The sequence below is a fragment of the Ceratotherium simum genome, chromosome 22 (genome assembly GCF_057802395.1).
Source record: "Ceratotherium simum simum isolate JZ-2026a chromosome 22, ASM5780239v1, whole genome shotgun sequence".
Classification (NCBI taxonomy): Eukaryota; Metazoa; Chordata; class Mammalia; order Perissodactyla; family Rhinocerotidae; genus Ceratotherium; species Ceratotherium simum.
In genome coordinates, this window is record NC_141921.1 from 41,003,186 (window position 1) to 41,024,788 (window position 21,603).

General features: G+C 54.0%; 1 protein-coding gene across 1 annotated transcript in view; it reads left to right on the top strand.

Annotated features, from left to right (window-relative positions):
- The first annotated feature begins 6,161 nt into the window (after positions 1-6,161).
- Positions 6,162-21,603, top strand: part of LRRC38 (leucine rich repeat containing 38) — a 33,115-nt gene continuing 17,673 nt past the window's right edge. The window contains exon 1 of the mRNA XM_004426097.3: positions 6,162-6,792. Within this exon, the coding sequence (XP_004426154.2) occupies positions 6,162-6,792 (631 nt within the window). The remainder of the gene's footprint in view (positions 6,793-21,603) is intronic.

Here is a 21,603-nt window from a genome sequence, read left to right on the forward strand (position 1 = left end):
GCTCCCCCGGAAGAGATGGACGGGCATCTCCAGGTGGGACAGCACTGGAAGCTACAGAGAAACTGGTAGCATAGTTGAGAAGCATCATTTATGGGTGACAATTGGTTAATTAATTAAAAATTTCTTGAGTGCCTATTATGTTCTGGGGCTGATTCTAGAAACTGGGATAACACAATGGCCCTTGTGGAATTCCATTTTAGTGGCAGAAGGTAAAGTGAATAAGTAAACTAACCAACAAGCTAGGTAATGTCAGGTGGTCATAAATGCTTGAAGAAAATAAAACAAGGTGGTGACATAGAGAGTGACGGGGGTGAGAGGAGGTCAGTGAAGGCCAGTCTGAGGAGGTGACATCTGGGCTGAGAAAACCTGAATGACCAAATGGCACCAACCATGCCAAGAGCTGTTGGGGAAAGTGTTCTAGCCAGAGGGCACAGTACAGGCAAAGGTCCTGGGGTGGGAACAAACTTGATGAATTTGATGTACAAAAGGACCACAGTGGCTGGAGGGCGGTGAGCCAAGGGGAGAGTGGTCCAAAATGGGGCGGGAGAGGCATGCGGGGCCAGACTATCCAGGGTCTGGCAGGATTTTATTCCAAGTGCTGCAGTGTATTAGCTAGCTATTGCTGTGTAACAAACTACTCCCAAATTTAGCAGTAAAAAACAAAACACATTTTTAACCTCACAGATTCCATGGTCAGGGGTCTGGACATGACTTTGCCGGGTCCTCCACTTCAGGGTCTCTCACAGGCCACCATCAGCATGTTGACTGGGCTGTCACTATCTCAAGGTTCACTGGGGAGGCTCTGTTTCAAGCTCACGTGGTTGTCGGCAGATTCGGTTTCTCATGGGCTGTTGATCTGAGGCCATTGTCAGCCCCTCAGTATGCAGGCCACTCCAACATGGCAGCTTGCTTCATCAAGACACGCAAGCCAAAGAGGCCACAGAGAGAGTCTGAGAGAAGACGAAGTCCCCTTCTTTTGTGACCTAATCACAGAAACAGCCTCTGCTACCTTGGCCATATTCTTTTCATGAGAAACAAGTCACGGGTCCCGCCCCCACTCAGGGAGCACCAGGCGGTGCAGATCATTGGGGGTCATCTTAGAAGTCCGCCTGCCACACACAGGAAGCCATGGGAGGTGTCTGGGCAGGGAGGTGACGTGATCTCAGGTATATTTTCAATGATCACTTTGGTTTTCTTGAGTCTCGGGAGTGTGAGTGGGGGCTGGGCAGAGCGAGAGCAGGAAGGCCACTGGGGACTTCTGTGTAGACGATGCCAGTTTGGCCTAAGGAGGCGACAGTGGAGAGGCAGAGGAGACCCGAGGGGCCTTGCCAACAGATAGGAGGTGGGGGCAAGCGAAGAGGGATCGGGGACGACTCCTGAGCTGGCTGTGACACGTGCCTCCTGCCTGTGGGATGACAGTGCCTTTGATGCTCGGGATGTGTGCTCCGAGTTTTTCTCCTCCTGGGAGAGATGGGGTGGCACTAACCCCATCCTCCTCGGGCCCTACCCAAGGTCACACATTTGCTGGATGGCTGGCCAGCATTAGGAGCACAGGCCGGAGCGGAGAAAAAATGTCTCCTTGTGACGGGCTGAGGGACTGACCCCATATCCTCGGTCTCATTAGTCGGCCCAAGCTCAGACCAAGTAAGCCAGCGAGCCGGGGGTGAGGAGGTGGCATGGGGAGCTGCTCACCTATAACTGCTCACACAGTCAGCCAGAGCAGGAGAGAGCTGAGGGGGGGGTGTGTGTGTGTGTGTCTGTATGTCTCAGGAGGGCTACATTTGGAGTAGGGACTATGGTTCAGGGCAGGGAGAATTAAACAGATCCTAGAATGTCAGGGCATTCCTAACAAATAAATTCCAGAGAGACACTTAAATTCTTTACCTGAAGAATACACCTCCATGAAATCTTTACCGGTTCAGGTGAAAAGACAGAGCCACAGATAATGATGTGGCTACCGTTTACTGTATGGCTCTCACTGCTCAGCACTGGATGGAGATCTCATTTAATCCTCGTAACAGCCCAATGCGGTAGGCACTAACATTGTCTCATTTCATAGATGGGAAAATTGAGGCTTAGAGAAGTTAAGTCACTTGCCCAAGGTGACAGAGCCAGGGAACGGGACAGCCAGGGTTCCACCCAGGTCTGTCTGACTCCAAACCCGTGTTCCTAACCACCGTGCTGCCTCCCATTTAGGCTGGTTGAAGATTCACCTCCTGGTTCCAAGGGTTAAACTAGGGGCAAGAGCTTTTCTTCTAAAAAATAGGTCCAGGCTTGCCAGAGAGGAACAAGCCAGAAGCAAGTTTTACTGCTGCTCTCACTGCCCCAGACCCACAGGAGATAGAGTTGCTACCCTGAGTTAAGGGTTCCGCTCTCACCCATCCAGGCAGCAGATGGTGCCCCCTGGTGGTGACTGCAGGGAAGGGCAGTGGGTGGGAACATGAGCTTGGGGTTGGCCAGCCAAGGCGGGACAGAGACAGCAGTGCCACGGAGCAGAGAGCAGGTTCCATCAAGCCAAGCCGCCCCAGGCAAAGGGTCAGATCCCATCTCCTTTCATGGGGCCCAAGGGGTCCTGCCTGCTGTGCGGGTCAGCCAGGTGCTCATCAGAGGTGATACAGACCAGTAACCCAAATGACATCACCAAACATCAGCCACACTCTTATCACTCAAACCTAGGGTCTGCACCTAAACTCACACTCCTGCACACACCATACTGGCATCACCTGGTTTGCAATTTAGGGCCTAAGATTTTGGCTAATTTAGAGGTCATTCTGGCAACCAAAAGGGAAAACCTCACTACTGGATTGCTTTTGCTTACAGGGACCAGGCCTACCTGAGGGAGTTCCTGGGGACCGCGGTCCACATAGTTCCCCAAGGCCCACCCTCACGGGGAGTCCAACACGGGCCACTTATAAGACAAGACAGGAAGTGCCTCGTGGCTTGGGGAGCGCAGAGACGGGGTGAGGAATTCTGCTCGGCCACTTGGGGAAGGCAAGACATCAGGGTTTGAAAACATCAGAATACCTTGGGTATTTGCCACACCCCTGTTCTGAGCCTCTTGAATAGGAATCAGGAAGTGCGGACTCGGAGGATAAACACAGACAGGGAGCTGAGAAATGAGTCTCTGCAGGTCCCTCCAGTCACCTGCAGTGTGTGTCCTCAGGCTGCAGAGGCCCCTTCCTGGAGAGGGAGCGGGCTGAGCGGAGCAGCTGGGGAGCTGGGATGCCTGAGTTCTATTTCCAGCACCATCACTGACTCACGGTGTGACCTTGCTGAGGTCACGGCTGTGCTTTCCTCGCTGGGGGAAAAGCCGAGGTGGCAAAGCTTGCATTTTCCAGAGAGATGGGAGTCTTGGAATAGGAGGGACCTCCCTGCTCCCCACGAACCTCAGCTACGTCTGCGCCTACTGATGTTAACGAAAAACTGCTTAGATTTGGATTCAAGGCACTTTGGGGGACACTCAGAGCCAGAAGCAAGGAGTTCCTGCCATAGCAAGACTTATGGCCACTTTTATATGCAGTGTTTCTCCAGACACGTTTCAGATCACGTTCCAAACCAATATTTCCCCACGTGGCTCCACATCGTCTGTGGAAGGGCAGAGGGAAGCTATTTTCTCTCTACTTTCCAGATGAGGCAATCAAGGCCAGCAGTGATATTTCTCAACATTTTTGTTACCCAGGCCCCCTTTTATTGCTGACTACCACGCATCCTCTGTTTGCAGGCCCTTGCTTAACGCTCTGCATTTATTCAGTAGACATTCACCTCTGTTTTCATTCATCAAAGTCACCCATGAGTGCCAGTCTCTGCTCAGCACAAAGGAACTAGGGCCACCAGGAAACTTGTTGCCAAGAACTGCAGCATTTACTCTGGGTGACCTCCTCATAGCTAAAGGCCCAATTTTCACCAGATTTTTTGAAATTCTGAAGAGTCCATCTTCACAGGGCCCAGGGACCCCAGGCTGGGAAGTACTTCCCCAGAGAGATCGCGTGGCCCGTGAAAGGTTCTGTGGCTAGTGGTGGGGCCAGGACGAGGTCCAGGGACCTGACTCCCAGGCCAGGGCTCCAGCCAACCAGACCACTCGGCAGGGAGGGCTGGTGCACAGACACGCAGGTGCAGGGTGCACAAGTGCAAGACAGAAGCCCAGGAGAAGGCAGGCGTCCTGAAGCAGCGATGCTGAGGGTTCAAACCAGTCATCAATAGGTTCCCCTCAGTACTGGAGTGAGCAGTCGGAACCAGGCCTGAGACTGGAGAGGTGGAGGGTGTAACATATCGTTCCAGGGTGTTCCTGGAGAGGTGCAAGGGTGGGGGACCTGTGTGTTCTGCCACCTGCCTGCGCTTTGTCTGACGCTGCAATAACGCATCATTCGTGCAGCCTGGGGCACTCCTACCCACTTGGGGAAGATTCAGATGATTCCCCAGCACCTGCCTCTTCAAGGGCATGAGCCCAGAGTGGGGGCTGAACACCTGCAGCTGGGATGACAAAAGCAAACTAGGGACCCTGGGAGAGTGGGGATCCGGACAAGGGACTCAGGAGGGCTGGCTTGGTGGCCTGGGATGTAAGCAGGGAAAGAGCTGCAGGACCCCCAGTGCCTCAAAGCCTCCCCCTGGGTCTCTGTCCCTTCCCACCCCCAGGTTCCCTGCACACTCATCATCTGTTGAGCTGTGGGCTCCGTCCCAGAGGCTCAGGTTTTTGATCCATCGGAAGACATCAAGACTGCGTGTACCTTTGGAAAAGGCTGGGGGGCTTAGCTCTGCAGCTTCAGAATCCCAGCCTCCACCAATCGGCATCCGGGACAGGGCCAGGGCAGGGTCTCTGGAGGCCTGTTGCCCAGCAGCTGTTCCCTGGGTTATTTTGGTCCACTGGGAGCTTATCAATTCCAGGGTATTTGGACCAAAATAGCCAGCAGCAGGACAATCTGTTGGTGCCTCTGTGGGGACCTCTCCCTAGAAAAGTCTCAACAATGGGGTTGGGGGAGGGAAAAAAGTTTGGCTTGGGGAGTGGCGAAGAGGGGAGTCTCCTGCTGTTGTCTGAGGCTAAGCTCCCACCCTAGCTGTCCTTCTGTCCTTCCAGTCTGGGCCCCTCCCTGACCACCTCCCTTGGGGACCAAAGCTGGGGATTTGGTGGGGGAGGGAGTAGAAGTTAAGAGGGAAAGATCATTTTTTAACTTTGTTTCTTGACACCGTGGTCTTCCCTCCAAACTGGTGTCCTATGTATTACATTTTCCCATTTTACAGATGGGGCACCCGGGATCCAGAGAGGGGGAGGCACAGGTACTGAGGCCGCACAACTGGGAACCCAGGACCCAGGGCCTCTTGGTTCGGTCTCGGTTAGACCAGCAGCAGATCCGTGCCTGGTGGCCGCCAGTTCCCCGACGAGCTCGGGGCCAGCATGGAAAGTGCTGACTGTCCCTGGCCTTCCTTGGGGCCACAGCGGGGGGTCCTGGCGGCTGCCTGCCTCACTGACCCCGCAGGCCTCACTGAGACTGGTCAAGTGCGGATGGGGGGAGGAGGAAGGAAGACCAGCCACCCTGGAGCTCCTTGGAGCTCGCTGGAGGCCCGCCCAACCGCAGGTCAGCAGCCCCTCGCGCGGCCCCTGAGAGCCCGCCGGGATAGCCGCGGGCGCAGAACCAGAGTGACCTAGGTCGCGCTCCCTTTGGCAACTGGGGTGGCGCGGCGAGCGCGCTTTGGCACCGGGCGGGCGCTGGGGTGCGGGGCGCACGCCCTCTGGAAACCGCTGGGGTGGGGGGCGCTCGGTTACTTAGTCTGTCGAGTGCTCCCGGCCAAATCTGCGCGACAGGTCTTATTGCCAGGTCTCGGAAATAAACTGCCCGGGTGGGGCCGCGTTGGGCGACCGCCACTCGGCCACCCCTACCGCTCCCGCCTCTCCCCCGGGATTTTCCAGCGGGTTAATTTCCTGTCGGGTAAATCCTTCGCGAGTCCCTCGCCCCCTCCCTCCCCAGCTCTCCCCACTCCGTCCCCGCCGCCCCGGGCTGCCCTAGTCCGTCTGCGCGGCGCTCGGTCACCCCCGCGCGGCCGGGCGCACGCCCTCCCCGCCCTCCGGCTCCCAGCGCCCGGCCGCCAGGGCCCCGCGCGCCGCCCCGCGCCAGGCTCGTGCAGAGAGCCGCGTCCGCGTCTCCGCGGCTCGCGCGGGTCCCCCGGCCATGCGCCCCCGCGCCGCCCCCCGCGCCGCCGCCACGCTCGGGCTCTGCAGCCTCCTGCTGCTGCTCGGGCCGGGGCTCGCGTGCCCCGCGGGCTGCACCTGCACCGACCCGCACACCGTGGACTGCAGCGACCGCGGGCTGCCCAGCGTGCCCGACCCCTTCCCCCTGGACGTGCGCAAGCTGCTGGTGGCCGGCAACCGCATCCAACACATCCCCGAGGACTTCTTCATTTTCTACGGCGACCTGGTCTACCTGGACTTCAGGAACAACTCGCTGCGCTCGCTGGAGGAGGGCACGTTCAGCGGCTCGGCCAAGCTCGCCTTCCTCGACCTCAGCTACAACCACCTGACCCAGCTGGGCGCCGGCGCCTTCCGCTCCGCCGCGAGGCTGGTCAGGCTGAGCCTGGCCAACAACCACCTGGCGGGCGTGCACGAGGCCGCCTTCGAGACCCTGGAGTCGCTGCAGGTGCTGGAACTCAACGGCAACAACCTGCACAGCCTCAGCGTGGCCGCCCTGGCCGCGCTGCCCGCGCTGCGCGCTCTGCGCCTGGACGGGAACCCCTGGCTTTGCGACTGCGACTTCGCCCACCTCTTCTCTTGGATCCAGGAGAACGCGTCCAAGCTGCCCAAAGGTGAGCCAGCGGCGGGCCAGGCTGGGCTGGGGGAGGGAGGGAGGGAGCAGGGAGAGGCCAGCAGATCTCAGGAGCGCCTGGGCAGGGGGCCTCGGGTGGAGCCTGACGGAGGAGGCTTGGGTGCAACTGCCTTGGACGAGCGTTGCTCCGGGTGAGGTTCCCAGCCTGAGCTTTTCCTGGAACCCAGCCAGGAGAGGGGGCTGGGCAGGGACACATCTGGAACCCTCTGGAGTTTCTGGGCCCTGATGCAGGGCTTCTCCCCCTGTTTCTCCAACAACTCACTTTCTGAAGTCCGGTATCTGGCATTTCTGCATCACCCGTGATGGAGATCAAGAGCCGCTCCCTGGGCTTTGGGTCCCAGTACTGGTGGATGCTGGTTATTTACAGGCTCCCCCTAAGTGAAAGACACCCACTGTGTGGGAAACAGCTCAGCTGCCGGAGAGCGCTCAGTTCACTACACTGAACGTTGAAAGAGGGCCAGCCACTTCTAAGAACTCTCCAGCAGCCTCCAGAGCCTGAGCAGGTCTCAGTGTCTCAGCTCCCAGTTTGCTCTTCTGTCTGATACCGGTGAGGAATATTCCTGGTGAGGACTGGCAGCCCACTAGGAGTCGGTGATGCAGCAAGGATTTGCAGTGAGGTGGCTTTTCAGCCCAGAGATGAAATAGCTGAACAAACCCATGTAGCTTGGTGCCCCTTTGCTTTCCCAGTACACTTTTTCAATGGTGACATGGACATACATACACATGTCTGGCAAATGGGAACATGAGGGCACAGCAGTTAAGGGGCCCTGTGAAGGCCAGTAGGAAGGAAGCAAAGGCAGAGCTGAGAAGGAGGGAACCCTGGCATCCACAGGGATGAGCCCCAGGACAGGGAGCAGGCGGAATGTCCTTACCCTCAGTGGATTCCAGCCTTCCACCAGTGAGCATGTGAGCCTAGATCCCAGCAGTGACCTCTCAGAGCCTGCCTCTGCCTCCCTTTCACCTTGTCCCCAGGGGTTGGGCAGAATGGGAACCAGAGCCGAAAGGTGCACATTATAAAAGGTGACATAGATGAGGATTTAGCTGTGGTATCTTTTTTCCATTTACTGAGAATTCAAGAATGATGCTCATCTATGCCCTGAATTCCTGTGCTCACTTAGTCATTCCATGCTTTACTAAGCACAAACCCAGGCACCAGGGCATTCGTTCCTTGGCAGACGCAGGCCTCTGAGCTGGCACTTCCAGCCCAGGCTGGCTCTCCCACCTGAGCAAGTCCTGAAAAGATCTGACCTGCAAGGTACGGAGTCCCCCAACTGTAAACTCTGCCTTCCTTCACCTGCCTGGCTGCCCAGACCCTCCCCACCAGAAGACGGTCCTGGAGACAGGGCTGTCGGGATGAAGACCGCGTTGTGGAGTGGGGTACGCCTTGGTTCTCACTGTTCCTGCCTTTGCTTCCTGGTAGAGTCAGCCTTATTCAGCCCCGTTGTTAGCTGAGTTGGTATAAGTGGTTCCGTTTGTCATCCACACGAGGGCAAGGTGTTGTGGGGTCAGGAGCTCTGGGTTTCATTCAGTCTCAGTTCTGCCATGGATGGCTGTGACCTTGAAGAGGCCCTGGGTCCTGTCTGGGCCTCAGTTTCCTCATCTCTAAAGTACTTTGGTTGACCTCTGAGGTCTCTACAGCGCCCTGGATTTGGAGTCTGAAGACATAGGTTTGAGTCCTGGCTTAAAAACTGGGTGACTCTGGGGGGGTCACTTAACTTTTTTGAGCCTCATCTTCCTCCTGTGTGAAAGTGGGACGCAGGTGTCTAGTCCATCTGACTGGGGGGTTGTCAGGAGCACAACCAGATAAGAATGTCGAGTGTTATTCCTCCCGCTGTCTGTAATAGAGGGAAGGAAAGGAGCCCAGGTCGGGGAGGTGTGGCTGGGAAAGGATGGACAAGTTCAGAGCAGGGAGCAGTGTCCACACCCTGCTGGAGGCTGGTTTCACTCAGGAGGAGAGGACGGAGGCAGCGAGAGGGCACAGGAGGGCTTCCAGCACCTCATGGGGTGAAGTGCCAAGAGCGGCTCTCCTCCCGCTGCAGGCTGCCCACGTGTGTGGCTAGAGCAGTGTCCCTTGAACCGTGAGCCAGAGATGGGGCGGGTGGTGCAGGAACCAGCAGAGGCCTTGACGGGAGAGACTCCCATCCCGACTCAGATGTATGATCCGAGCAGTACCCCACACCCTGCTGGCTGTGAGGTTTGAACAAGATCAACTCTGTCAAGGTCACAGTGATGCTGAGCACGGAGTAGGGTCTCGATAGATGTAGTCGCCCCCTTCCCTCCTCCTGCATTTGTGCTCCTGTGTTTTCACAGAGGCAGCAGGGCAACGTGGCTCGGAGCCCAGAGCCCAGACTCTGGCCCTGAGCTGCTCGGTTCAAATCCCGCCTCTACTTCTTACTAATTGTGTGACCTTTTGTGCCGCAGTTTCCTCATCTGTAAAATGGGGATGATACTAGTACCCACCTCGTAGGGTTGTTGGGGGCATTAAAAGGGTATTATGTGTAAAGTACTTAGAACAGTGCCTGACCCACAATGAGTACTGTGCAAGCGTTAGTGCTGTTATTATCATCCTGTTTTAACTAGAAGGCCCAGAGAGGTGATGGAGTGGCTTGCCCAAATGGCACACCGAGTTAAGAACAGCTGGGGGAGGTGCCAGGGCCTCCTGGCTCCCGGCCCCCCTGCCAGGCTGACCACCCACTTCCTGCCGAGGAAAATCAGGCTCCACGGGCCACAAGCTCCAGGGCTTTCTCGGCAGGCGCCCTGCCTCCCAGGGCAGGGGATTCAGAGCGGGGAGCAAAGGGGTCCCGTCCTCCTTGCCTGGCCCTCATCTCCCTCACCTCCTTCCTCCCCAGAGAAGCGCAACGAAGCTGAGCAGGTGACCTTGACTAGCTCTGACAGTGAGAAAAATGCTTCGTCTGCCAGGCGAGCCTCTCGTGCGGCCACCGCGCCGATGGGAGCCCTCGGTCACGGAGCAGAGCACAGGGAGGAAGGAACACCGTGGGGGCGACTGGTCCCCTCTGTCCAGGCTCCGTCAGGGCTGGGGGCGGGTCTGGGTCTGAGGACTTGGGGGGAACTGCCCTGCTGGGGCCAGGTCTGAAGGAGGAGGGCGAGGGGGGCCTGCTCAATGCCCAACAGCCAACTTAGCAAAAAACCCCAAACAGGAAAACAAGCAGCCCCCTAGGATGCCTGATTAACTCTGAAGTTCAGATAAATGACAAATGATATCTTACTATGTGTGTCCCATGCAATATTTGCAATATACTTAAACACAAATTATTTGTTGTTTTCTGAAATTCATCATTAATTGAGCATCTTGTATTTTACCTGGCGGCCCTGCCTTATGGTGTACGTCACTTTGCCATTTACAAGGGTCGTCTCTTTTCACGGAACAGCTGTGCCCGGCAGGTGCCTCTGCCCACAATTTACCCAACAAGAAACAAATGAGGCACGAAGTGAAGCGGTTTGCACAGGGGCGTGTAGTTGGTGGCTGAGATGAGCTGGCTCTCAGGGGTGTTCGACCCCACACCTGATTCTTCCTGATGGACACAGAACTGGAGAATATCCCCAACACTGCCCCTCCCGGTCTCTGATTCTCCTGGTGACACTGGGTAACCTCCTTCCAGCCCCAGATTCTGCACCTGATCTGGGGGTTCTCCTGGGAGACAGTGGGTCCTGGGCAGGGTGGGACAGTGTGTCACCAGGGACACAGTGACCATCCCTCTCTAAGTAGAAGGGGCTCCTACTGGAAGCAGGAGGCCTGGGAAATCAGCGGGGGCAGCCGGGAGAGGGTGGGGAGGGTCCGGGGAGGCAGGGAAGTGCAGGATGACATTCTTCTCAGCGCGCAGTGATCTTTAAAGCCTTCCACGTCCCTCCTCACGTGGTCTTCCGTTTCCAGCAGCCCCGTGAAGTGGGCAGGGAATGAAAACTCCCCTGTGGTGAGAACCCCCTGCGTGCGGATCACTAGGGAGCTTGTTTGAAATGCAGATTCCCGGGCCCCAGACCTACTGAATGAGCCTGGGGCATGAGGCCCGGGGCTCTGCATTTTTAACAAGTCTGTGCCCCCCAGGGGCTTGCAGGGCTCCCTAAAGCTTGAAAACTGCCACTGGAGGGGGAGGGCTTTTTGCGGCAGCTGTGGAAGCCTGGGTCTCGTCATGGCTCAGTCACTCACTCGCTGTGTGACTTCATATGACTTGCTTGTTCTCTCTGTGCCTCATATTTTTCTTTTATAAACAAAGGAATGTGGGTAGGAGGGTTTTTAAGGCTCCTTCCAACTCTAAAATTCTATGGTTTCAAGGGAAGGGAATATTGTCCTTGTTTTAAGGATTGGGAAGTTGAAGGCTGGGGAGGGCAGGTCCCTCCAAAGACCCCTCTGCTGGAATCCAGGGGGCCATAGTCTCTGTGCAGCAGGGAGGGGGCAGAGCACCCAGACCACCAAGGACTCTGGGCTTACAGGCCTGAGATGCTGTCACAGCGTGCAAGGACTTTCCACACGTGTCCCCAGCCTTGCTCCTGGAGCCACAGGGAGAAAAGGCCACTGGGTTTGAGAAACCATAGCCAGTGGGCATGGAGCTGTCCCTGTGCTCGGCTTTGGAGGCGCGCAGAGTAAGCAGACTTCCCAGGTGCTGCAACCTACACCATGCCCCGAGAGTGTGTCCTAGGAAGACGCGTGCAGGTCCCAGGCTGGGAGGCTGAACAGCCAAGCCACCTTCTTTCACCTCTCTTTCCAGCCACGGCCATGCATGGCCTGCAGGTCACAGCCCACAGTACTAGGGAAGAGATGTGAGCTGCTCTCGAGCCCTGAGACCTTGACACTTGGGGCTGTGGGGAGGGAAGGGCTGGGAGGAGGGGGGAGCGGGGCAAAATTAAACACGGCCACTGGTTATGCTTTGGGTCTGCTAACCACCCCCCCCCGGGGGACGCAGCCTCCTAGGAAAGGTCCACTGTGGTCGCTGGAGCATCCGAGATTTGGGGGGCTTGGGCCCTGGGGGGCTGACCCTGCAGGCAGAGTCCTCTCTAGGAAGAGGATGTCGTGGCAGACAGGTGCTCGCCAAGTTACATCGCCAGCCCTGCCTGCTTACCAGGCGGGACTCAGGACTCTCGGGGGGAACCTGCCCCCCTTTCCCCAAACACTCTACTCCCCTTTTTCACATCGGACACTATGGGGGCCTGGTTTGATCAGATGCGTGGGGACTTCTTGTCATACTGACAGAATAAACAGTAGTTCGGCCAAGGAGATAAAAGCTGACGCCTGCCTGTCCTTCCTCCCAGGTGACTCCAAGGTGACTCTATTTCTTTTTCTTTAAAAATAAAAGCAGTTTTATTTTCCCAGTTATGAAATAACAGACTCCGTGTAGACTTGGGAAATGCAGATAAGTATCATGAAGAAAATAAAACTACCCAGAATCCCACCACTATTCAAGTTGTGCTGTATTTAATTCAGTTTTATTCTTATGCACATATGTATATTTTAAACAAATTGATGTTATACTATACATCTTACTACTACTTTTCTCCTCTTATTGAGCTGTGAGTTTCCTATCATTATAGTTCTTTGGAAATTTAACTTTTAATGTCCATGAAATAGGTCATTTTATAGATCTTCTATAAGATCGTATATAAGATTAATAGATATATTGATTGAACCTGTCCCCTGATGTGTGGATTGTTTCCTTTTATTTTTTGTATGTAAACGATGCTGAACCAAACATTCTCATACACGTAAAGTTTCTGGAAACCTCTGGTTATTTCTTTGGGGTGAATTCTTGGAGGTGGGAACGCAGTCAGTGAAAGGCTATGGTTATTTTAAACCTCTGGATACATTTTTGCCTAATTGCCTCCCAGACAGCGGGCGTCATTGGCAATTACAGAGTACCTGTCTCACCACACCTCGCCAGTTTTATGTATTATTATTTTTAAACATGTTTTCCAATTTGATAGGCAAGACAATGACATCTCCTTATTGCTTTAATCTGCAGTATTTGATCACCATGTGAGTGGATATTTCGAGTGTTTATACACCTAAGAGATTCATGTTCCCGCCAGAGGTTGACTGAGGCCTCCCTCGCTTTTCCAAGTGGCCTCCCTCCTGCCTTTGACAGGTCTGCACACGTCCTGTGTGCTGCAGGCAAATGCATGTTTAACTTGTCTCTTAATTAGAGTTCAGTCACCAGTGTCACCTTTCTCACCATCACCGGTGTCCAGGGCTGGGTGTCAGTTTTTACGGGCACCAGGGGCTGGAGTTCCGGTGGAGAGTCAGCTGCAGACATGACCTAGAGCAACCTCGCCCTGTCCTGGCTGCCCCCAGGAGAGTCCCGCCCAGTCCTGCCACTCAGTCTCAAACACTGGCTCTTTCTGAAAATGTCACATTCGTGGAGCCGCTCTATCAATTAACTCAAAGGGCGATCTCACTGCCGGGCAACGCGGGACTGTGGAGCTACCTTCCCACCCGTCTAGGACAGCCCCAGGGAACGCAGTTGGGGACTTGCTCTGGAGAGGCCAGTATTACCTTTAACTGGGGCTGACCAGTTGCCAGCTGACTCAGATACCCTACCCCAAAGCTTAGGCCTTTCAGCCAAGTAGCCTCCAATTCCCGCTGTCCCAGAATCTCACGGTCTCCAAGGTAGTTTGGAGTGAGGTGACTTGTCACCTTTGGGCTGGCAGTTCAATGACAGCACAGCAGGGCCTCCAAGTATGTGGGTTGTCGTGAAGACCTGGATCGAGCACATTCACAGTTACATGAGCCAAATCGCACCCTGAACATGGTCACCACAGGACCACAGCAGACGGAATGCAGGACTCCAGCCCTGGGGACCGAACGCCCTGCACTCCTGCCCTCAGGTCTTTGCCCAGGCTGTTCCAGGTCCCGGGATCCTTTCCTCCCTCCCTCGTCATTCCCATCTTTACTTCTCTACCTTGCTGTTTCCTGCTTAGCCTTCCAGTCTCCAGCCTTCTGGGCCCATGAGGCTGGATTGGGAGCCTGTCCTCTGTGGTCTCATTGGATCCTGCACTGCCTCTATGACACTCCTTGATGTTACCAGTTCACACGTCTGGCTCATTCTGAGGACCCGAAATGTGCTTTTCTTATCCTTGAGTCCCCAGCGCTACAGTACACGGCATGTTTGGAATCCTTCCGATGGCTTCCATTGCACTTAGAATTAACCAACTCCCTCCCACAGCCCACAAGGCCCCCTACCCCCATCTCTCCTCCCTCCCACCCCCCATCCCCACCCCAGCCACACCGGCCTTGTCTGCCCCTGGAATACGCCGAGCTCCAGCGTCCAGCCAGGGCCCCTGAACCTGTTTGTCCCCTCTGCCTGCTGAGACATGTCCCCCTTCAAATGGCTGCGTCTTCCTCATCGTCAGTCCCCAATCAGATGTCCCGTCCTTAGAGAGGCCCTCACGGACCACCCCGCCTAAGCGGTCCCGCCCCCGCCCACTCATCTTTGTCACATCTTGTTGTGTTTATGTCCTCACACTCACTGAGGTCACGTCTTCTTGTCCACAAGTCTTGTCCCTCTGGAAACAAGCTCCAGAAATCAGCATGCTCGCTGCTGTGTCCCCAGACCTGGGGCCACGCCCAGCATAGACGGGGCTCAGTGGGGCTGTGGGAACAAGTGAGGGGACACACCTGAGGCCTCTATCACAGGGTCATCAGGGGACAGGCCAAGATCATTGGCCTTGGCTTTTGTCTTCACCGAATACCCCAGTGTGGACTTTGGTCAGCAAAGGATATCCAGGTCACCTTCCAGCAAAGGCAGAGGCCCAGAATGGGGCTTCTCTGGGTTTCTTTCCAGATCTGTGTGATCCTGGTCAAATCCCATGGCCTCCCTGAGCCTCAGGGTCTGTGCTGTTTGGGAGGGAGGGAGCCAGCAGTTCCTGCCCCCTAGCTAGAGCGGTGCTGGTAGGGTGAAGGAAGGAGTTCTGGAGACCTGGCTGGCGGCCAGCGTGCTGTTGTTCTCTGCTCTGCGAGGTGCAGTGTGAGCGGCTGGTGGAGGGAGGTCAGGACACTGAGGCCACAAATCTCTCTCTCTCTCTCTCTCTCTCTCTTTCTCTCTCTCTTTCTCTCTCTCTCTCTCTCTTTCTCTCTCTCTTTCTCTCTCCCTCTCTCTCTCTCTCTCTTGCTGTCTCCTCTGCTTCTCACACTGTCTCTCTATTCTCTTCATATACTGATGGACTCCTCCACTTTCTCATCCGCGGGGGAAATATATGCCTTCCCCAGCTGTTCCATTCAAGAGACCAGCTAAGGCCGGGCGAGACTGTGTTCTCTTGGTGCCAATTTCCATGTCCCTGGAGGAGGCTCTGTCTGGTCTGTTTGGGAGCTGTCCCTCTCTTGGTCCAGTCAGCTGAGGGGATGGATGGGGTGACACTGTACACGGGGGCTTCCAGGATATTGTCGGGTAACCGTGGGTGCAGGCAGAGTTTAGGGAGTGGGGCTGGGCAGGCCATCCACCAGGCATCCATGACTGCGGCTGTGCATCCTTCCAGTCAACTGTCTGATGTCAGATAAATCCCCTGACAATCCTGGGCCCCAGTGTCCCCTCTGTCAAATGCAGGTGATAGCATCTGCCCTTTGACCTCAAGTGATGTCATATGAAGAAGCTCGAAGTGCAGCTTCCTCTACCACCACACGTAGACGCTGTTCTTTTTTCTCTTTATCCAAATCGTAGAAATGCCGACAAACAGACCAGACATGCACCCAGGCTTACAAATCCCACTGGATTTAAGGATTGCCTGTCAAATCCCAGATGTCTGACAAGGCACGTAGACGGGCGCTGTCTGTGTTTTCACAGCAAATCCTCTCAGTGCTTCTCAGCCTGACCCCTCCACTTCAGAGGCTGCCGATTGAGGAGCCCCCAGGGCCCCTTCTCCTCCATCCTCCAGGCTGGTCATGGGACAAATGCCAAGGGCAGGAGTCAGGACCTCAAGGGGCTGCAGGCTACCCAGGATGACGGGGCAGATTCTCAGAGATGAACCCAAACCAAAGAGCCGGGAATCGGGGTCCTCATCTCGGCACGATCGCTAGCTAGCAGTGGGACCTCTTGTGTCCCCTCTCAGTTGCCCTAGATCACGAGTGGTGACCCTAAATGCCCCCAGGGGCAGCAGATGGGAGTCATCAGAGAAGGTGGGACACAAGGAGAAGGGAGACATGTGCATATGCAAAACAATTTAGAGCGTTGTGCTGGCCGAACTGCCTGGGTGGCTGTGTTCCTCCTACCCGGTCACCAGTTTTAGGCCCCTGGGCTAGATGACCACAGAGGCCCCATCTAGCTCTGATTTTGGCTGACTCTGTGCCCTCCCGAGCCAGCCTCCTCCAGGTCATGGGATGAGAAGGTCCAGAAGCCCCTGACCCCCAGGTCCTAGTGGAGGTCTCCTGGGTGGGTTCCCTTGGCACAGGTCCCGCCACCCCAACAGCTCTCTTTCAAATCCAGAGGTGCAGGAGTATGTTCCTCTCTCTTCATATGAAGAGAAGACCTCCCCCTATTATTAGAAAGAATAGCATTGCTTTGTCACAAGACACCAATGAGATGACCTCAGTTTTTAAACATAACCAGCACAAATGATCATCCACATCAGAAATGAAAGTTGCACACGGTCACCTCGAGGGGCCAGGAGCTTAGAGCTGAGGGTCAGGACGTCCTACCCCTGCTGCCACCTCCTGGACGTGGGCAGGTGGCCTTTGGTTCTCTCGTCTGTCACCCAAGGTTTGTCGGGAAGATCGGGGAAATACTGATATAAAAGAGCTTTAGAAGAAAATGGGGAGTGTTTGTGAAAGAGGAGGGCCGCTGTTAGCCCAGTAACGTTACAAGACAGTGGTTTATAGACTGTTGGCCCCCTCGGCAATCACGTGACAAGAACCACAGACCAGCGACGGGCAGCCAGCACGCTGTATACGCACCTGATGGGACACAGGAGAGAGGGTGGATGTTCCAGCTCACAGAAATTGCTTGATGATGGGAAGACCACGGCTTTAATGGTCATTTGTGGGGTGGGAGCAAAGGGAGGAGGTAGTGAGGAGATGAAGAATATGCCCAACCGGTACAGGGCAGCTGGGAGGCTGGGAGAGCAGGTCGGAGGCAGATGTGGGAGCCTGGGAGGTGGGGAGAAAGAACTGAGACCCATAGAAAAATGACAGGAAGGACAGACATCCAAGTGCCAAAGGTGATTTTCTCTGGATGAGGGTAGTTTTATTTTATTTTATTCATAATTAATAGACTCTACTTTTTAGAGCAGTTTCACGTTTATGGAAAATTGAGCAGACAGTACAGAGTTCCCAAATGCCCCTGGACCCCACCCCCCACCCCAGGGGCCCCTATTATTAACATCTTGTGTTAGTATGGTCCATTTGTTACAACTGATGAACCAATATGGATACATTATTATTAACTCTTTGTGATGTACATCCCAAGAGTTTTGACAAATGGATAATGTTGTGTATCCACGATCACAGTATCATACAGAAGATTGTGACTGTCCTGCATGCCACCTGTTCCTTCCTTTCACCTCCCTCCCTCCCCCTCTCTGGTAAACACTGGTCTTTTTACTGTCTCTATAGTTTGGCCTTTTCCAGAATGGCATATAGTTTTTTTTATTATTATTATTTTATTGAGGTCATATTGGCTTATAACACTGTGTAAATTTCAGATGTATGTTATTACATTTCAGTTTCTGTATAGACTGCATTGTGTTTGCCACCAATAGTCTAGTTTTCATCCATCACCATACAAATGTGCTCCTTTACCCCTTTCACCCTCCCCCCACCCCCTTCTCCTCTGGTAACCACTAATCTGTTCTCTTTATCCATGTGTTTATCTTCCACATATGAGTGAAATCATGCAGTATTTGTCTTTCTATGTCTGACTTATTTTGCTTAGCATAATACCCTCAAGGTCCATCTATGTTGTCACAAATGGCACAATTTTGCCTTTTTTATGACTGAGTAGTATTCCACTGTATATATATAACACATCTTCCTTACCCATTCATGTGTTGATGGGCACTTGGATTGATTTCACATCTTGGATATTGTGAATAATGCTGCAGTGAACATAGGGGTGCATAAATCTCTTTGAATTGTTTTCATGTTCTTTGGATAAATACCCAATAGTGGGATAGCTGGGTCGTGTGGTATTTCTATTTTTAATGTTTTGAGGAAGCTCCATACTGTTTTCCATAGTGGCTGCACCAGTTTGCGTTCCCACCAGCAGTGTATGAGGAATCCCTTTTCTCCATCCTCTCCAACACCTGTTATGTCTTGTCTTGTTAATTATAGCCAACAGAATGGCATATAGTTTTTAATTTCTTCTTTTTGCTTCTGCGTGCTTTCCTGTGTTGACACAATGGACAAGTATTTTGTCTCTTCTGCCACCGTAACTTTATTTTAGTACAACACAGAGACAGACAGGCACACACACCTACTGTTAGCAGCTCCCGGCGGGTCCCATGGTGGCTGTTAGGCCACAGCTCTGTCTTGCTGCCTCTCCAGGTTCAGATAACTACCTCTTCTCTGTCCTTTCAGGCTGGGGTGGTGAGGCCACTCCTCCCTGCTGTAGAGCCCTGGGTACTGCCCTGTATCCCTCATTGACTCCCTAAGGCCAGCCCACAACTTTATAAATAGCCCCTTTGATAGACTCAGTTCAAATAACCCCATTTTATGGGGGGAAGGCATGGTTTCCTGCTGGGAACCTGACTGGAGAAGCTCCTGCAGATTCTTGAGCAAGGAATGATGGAAGGGGGCTGTTATGGGTTGAAGTGTGTCCCCCCCAAATTCATATGCAGAAGCCCTGACCCCCAGTACCTCAGAATGTGACCTTATTTGGAAATAGTGTTGTTTTAAATGTACCAGGATTTGTTTTCATCAGTGTGGTAAGACATGCAGACCTGGAAATGGCTGTCATGAGGGAAGAGGGTTCATACTCACAGATGTCTAGAAACAGGAGGCCTGGAGGCCATGCCAGGCCACACGGGGAAACACCAGGGATGGTCGGGAGGCAGAAGGAGTGAAGGGAAAGAGCAGGCAGCAGCCTTTATTGTGGTTTTCACAGGAAGGAACGGGCAAGGCAGGGTGAGCAGACTGGGCAGGTTTAGGGTTGGCCAATTTGAATCATTTCAGCAGGCTCTGGTCTGTAGGGGTGGTCCCTGGTTGTCCAATACCTGGCCCTGGGGTGATTTAGGGTCCTGGACTGCAAGGAGGTGGGTGGGGGTATGGACTGGGATTGGTTGATGTGCACATATCAAAGGTATGCACTCAGGCAAGTGTTTCCTACCTCTAGGGACTAGCTAACTCTGGGAAGGGCAGTTCCTCCCTGGGTCGCAAGGCCCCAAGATGTCAAAGCATCATAAATACAAAAAGTAAAAAACATAATTAATGCAAGAGTCACTGCAGATGTAATTGGTTAGGATGAGGCCATTAGGGTGGGCCCTAATCCGGGATGACTGATGTCCTTAACAAAAGGGGAAGTTTGAACACCCAGATGCGCACACAGGGAGAAGGCCCCGTGAAGATGGAGGCAGAGTTCAGAGTGGTGCGTCTACAAGCCGGGGAATGCCTGAGATGGCCAGCAAAGCACCAGAGGCTAGGAAAGAGACCACAGACCCTCCCTCCGCCCTCAGAAGGGGCCAGCCCTGCCGACGCCTCGATCTCGGACCTCTCGACTCCAGAACTATGAGACGAGATCTCTGTTGTTTAAGCCCCCAGTCTGTGGTCCTTTGTTACAGCAGCCCCGGGAACCTTCTCCAGGGGGCATTGATAACCACCCTCCTGGCCAGAGGCGGGGGGTGAGTTGGAGAGCCTCCAAAATGCCGTCCGGCCCTTGCACTTTACGATGTCAGAACAAATTGCTTGACTTCATTTGCGTGTGCAGAAATAAGCACTGAACGTACAGATGGGGCTCTGGTCTGTTTGGTTGGGGGCTGTCCCTGCTTCCTGCCCCCAGCAGGCTGCTCCCACCGGCTTCACGCGTTGGGTCTCTGCTGTGTTCCGGGCACGGAGCTAAGCACTCCAGGGCAGCTCGCCCAACAGAAATAGAATGCGAGCCACGTATGTAATTTCGAATTTTCCAGTAGCCGCATTTAAAAAAATCAAATGAGCAGGTGAAGTGAACTTTAATATTTTGCTTAATCCAGCATAGCCAGAATGTTCTTCTTCCAAGTGGTAATCCATAGAAAAATCATTCCTGAGATATTTTTCCGTTCTTTTTTTCATATGAAGTCTGCAAACTCTGGGGTGTGTGTTACACTTACTGCACATCTCAGTCCAGACTGGCGACGTCTCGAGTTCTCAGCGTGTGGCTGGTGGCTACTGCCGTGGACGCGTAGCTCTGGGTCTGTTAGTGTCTTCCGAAGAGGTCAGTGCCAGCGAGGATCTCCCCATCTCACAGCTGAGAGGGCCAAGGCCCAGACAGGTCAGTGTAACTTGGCCAAGGTCACACCAGCCCAGAAGTGGCAGAGGGGAGGAATGACCCAGAGAGACGGGCTCTAGGGTCGTTGTCACTAACCGTTGTACAGCTTCTCAAATCTCATTCCAGAAACTAGGGTCCCTCAACTGCAAGCCCACCCTCTTGGGTCTATAGCCCCTGCTTTAGGCTCAGAACCAAACTTGGTGAGTGAGTCTTCCCAACTCAGATCCTTGACTCGGAGGGAGTCAAAGGTGACTTGGACATCTTGGTGGCGACCAGAATAGCACCTGTGAGAGCAAGTTCAGCTCCTCCTTTCTGCTCTTATGAGAGCTTCATCTGGAACAGCGACCCCTCCCTGCTTATCAGACAGATGTCAAGTCATGTCCTTCCTCTGCTCAGAACTCGCCAGTAAATCCCATATCTTTAAGAGTAGAAGCCACAGTCCTTCCAGGGGCTTGTAAGGCTCCCATGATCTGACCTCCTTCTCCTTTCTTTTTGACCTGATTTCTTACCACTCTCTCCTCCATTCACTTGGCTCCAGGCACCCCAGATTCTCTGTTACTCCTCACACACACCAGGCACATTCCAACCTCAGGGCCTTTGCACTTGCTCCCTCTACCTGGAACGCCCTGCTCCTGAATGTCCACATGACTTGCCCCCTCACTCCTTTCAGCCCATTGCTCACATGCCACCTTCTCACTGAGCCTTCCCCCCACAGCCCCACAGAACCCTACAACCTGCTGTCTCCAGCTCTCCTTCCCTCTCCTCCTTGCTCCTCTTCTTCATAGCGCCTGTCACCAGGTGCCGTAATATTCAATTTACTGATTCACTCATAGTCTGTCTGTCTCCCCTCACTAGATTGTAGCCATAAGGGCGGGGACTTGTCTGTTCTTTCACTGTTATAACCCCAGTGCTGGAACTGCTCTGGCCTATAATAAGTGCTCAATAGGTATTTGCTGAGTGAATGAATGACTCAGTGATGGACGCTAAGACAGGGCAGAAGGAAGAAGAGTGGAGAGGAGGAGGCCTCCAGAACCATCCCCCTTGCTTAGAGAAACCAATTTGGTAAACTAAGTCTTCTCAAAGTGTTAGTGACTTGAGGGTTAACCAGGAATAAATACCTTAAAGGCAGAAGGAAGGGACCCCTGCTCATCACTGAGGCTCCCATCTGTGGAGCATTTCAGACATGGTGACACTCGGATGGGGCAGGTCTGGGGAGAAGGTTGGGGCCCGCAGGCCTCTTTGAATCACAACTTATAAGCAGTTACCTGGGCTTCCTGTCTATTAGAAAATGCCAGATACTCTTTGTAATTGGAGAGCAAGACCATGTTGATATAGGAAAATGGATGTTTAACTGTCAAAAGTAGAGACTCAGAAGGACATAGCCCTGTCCCCAGATG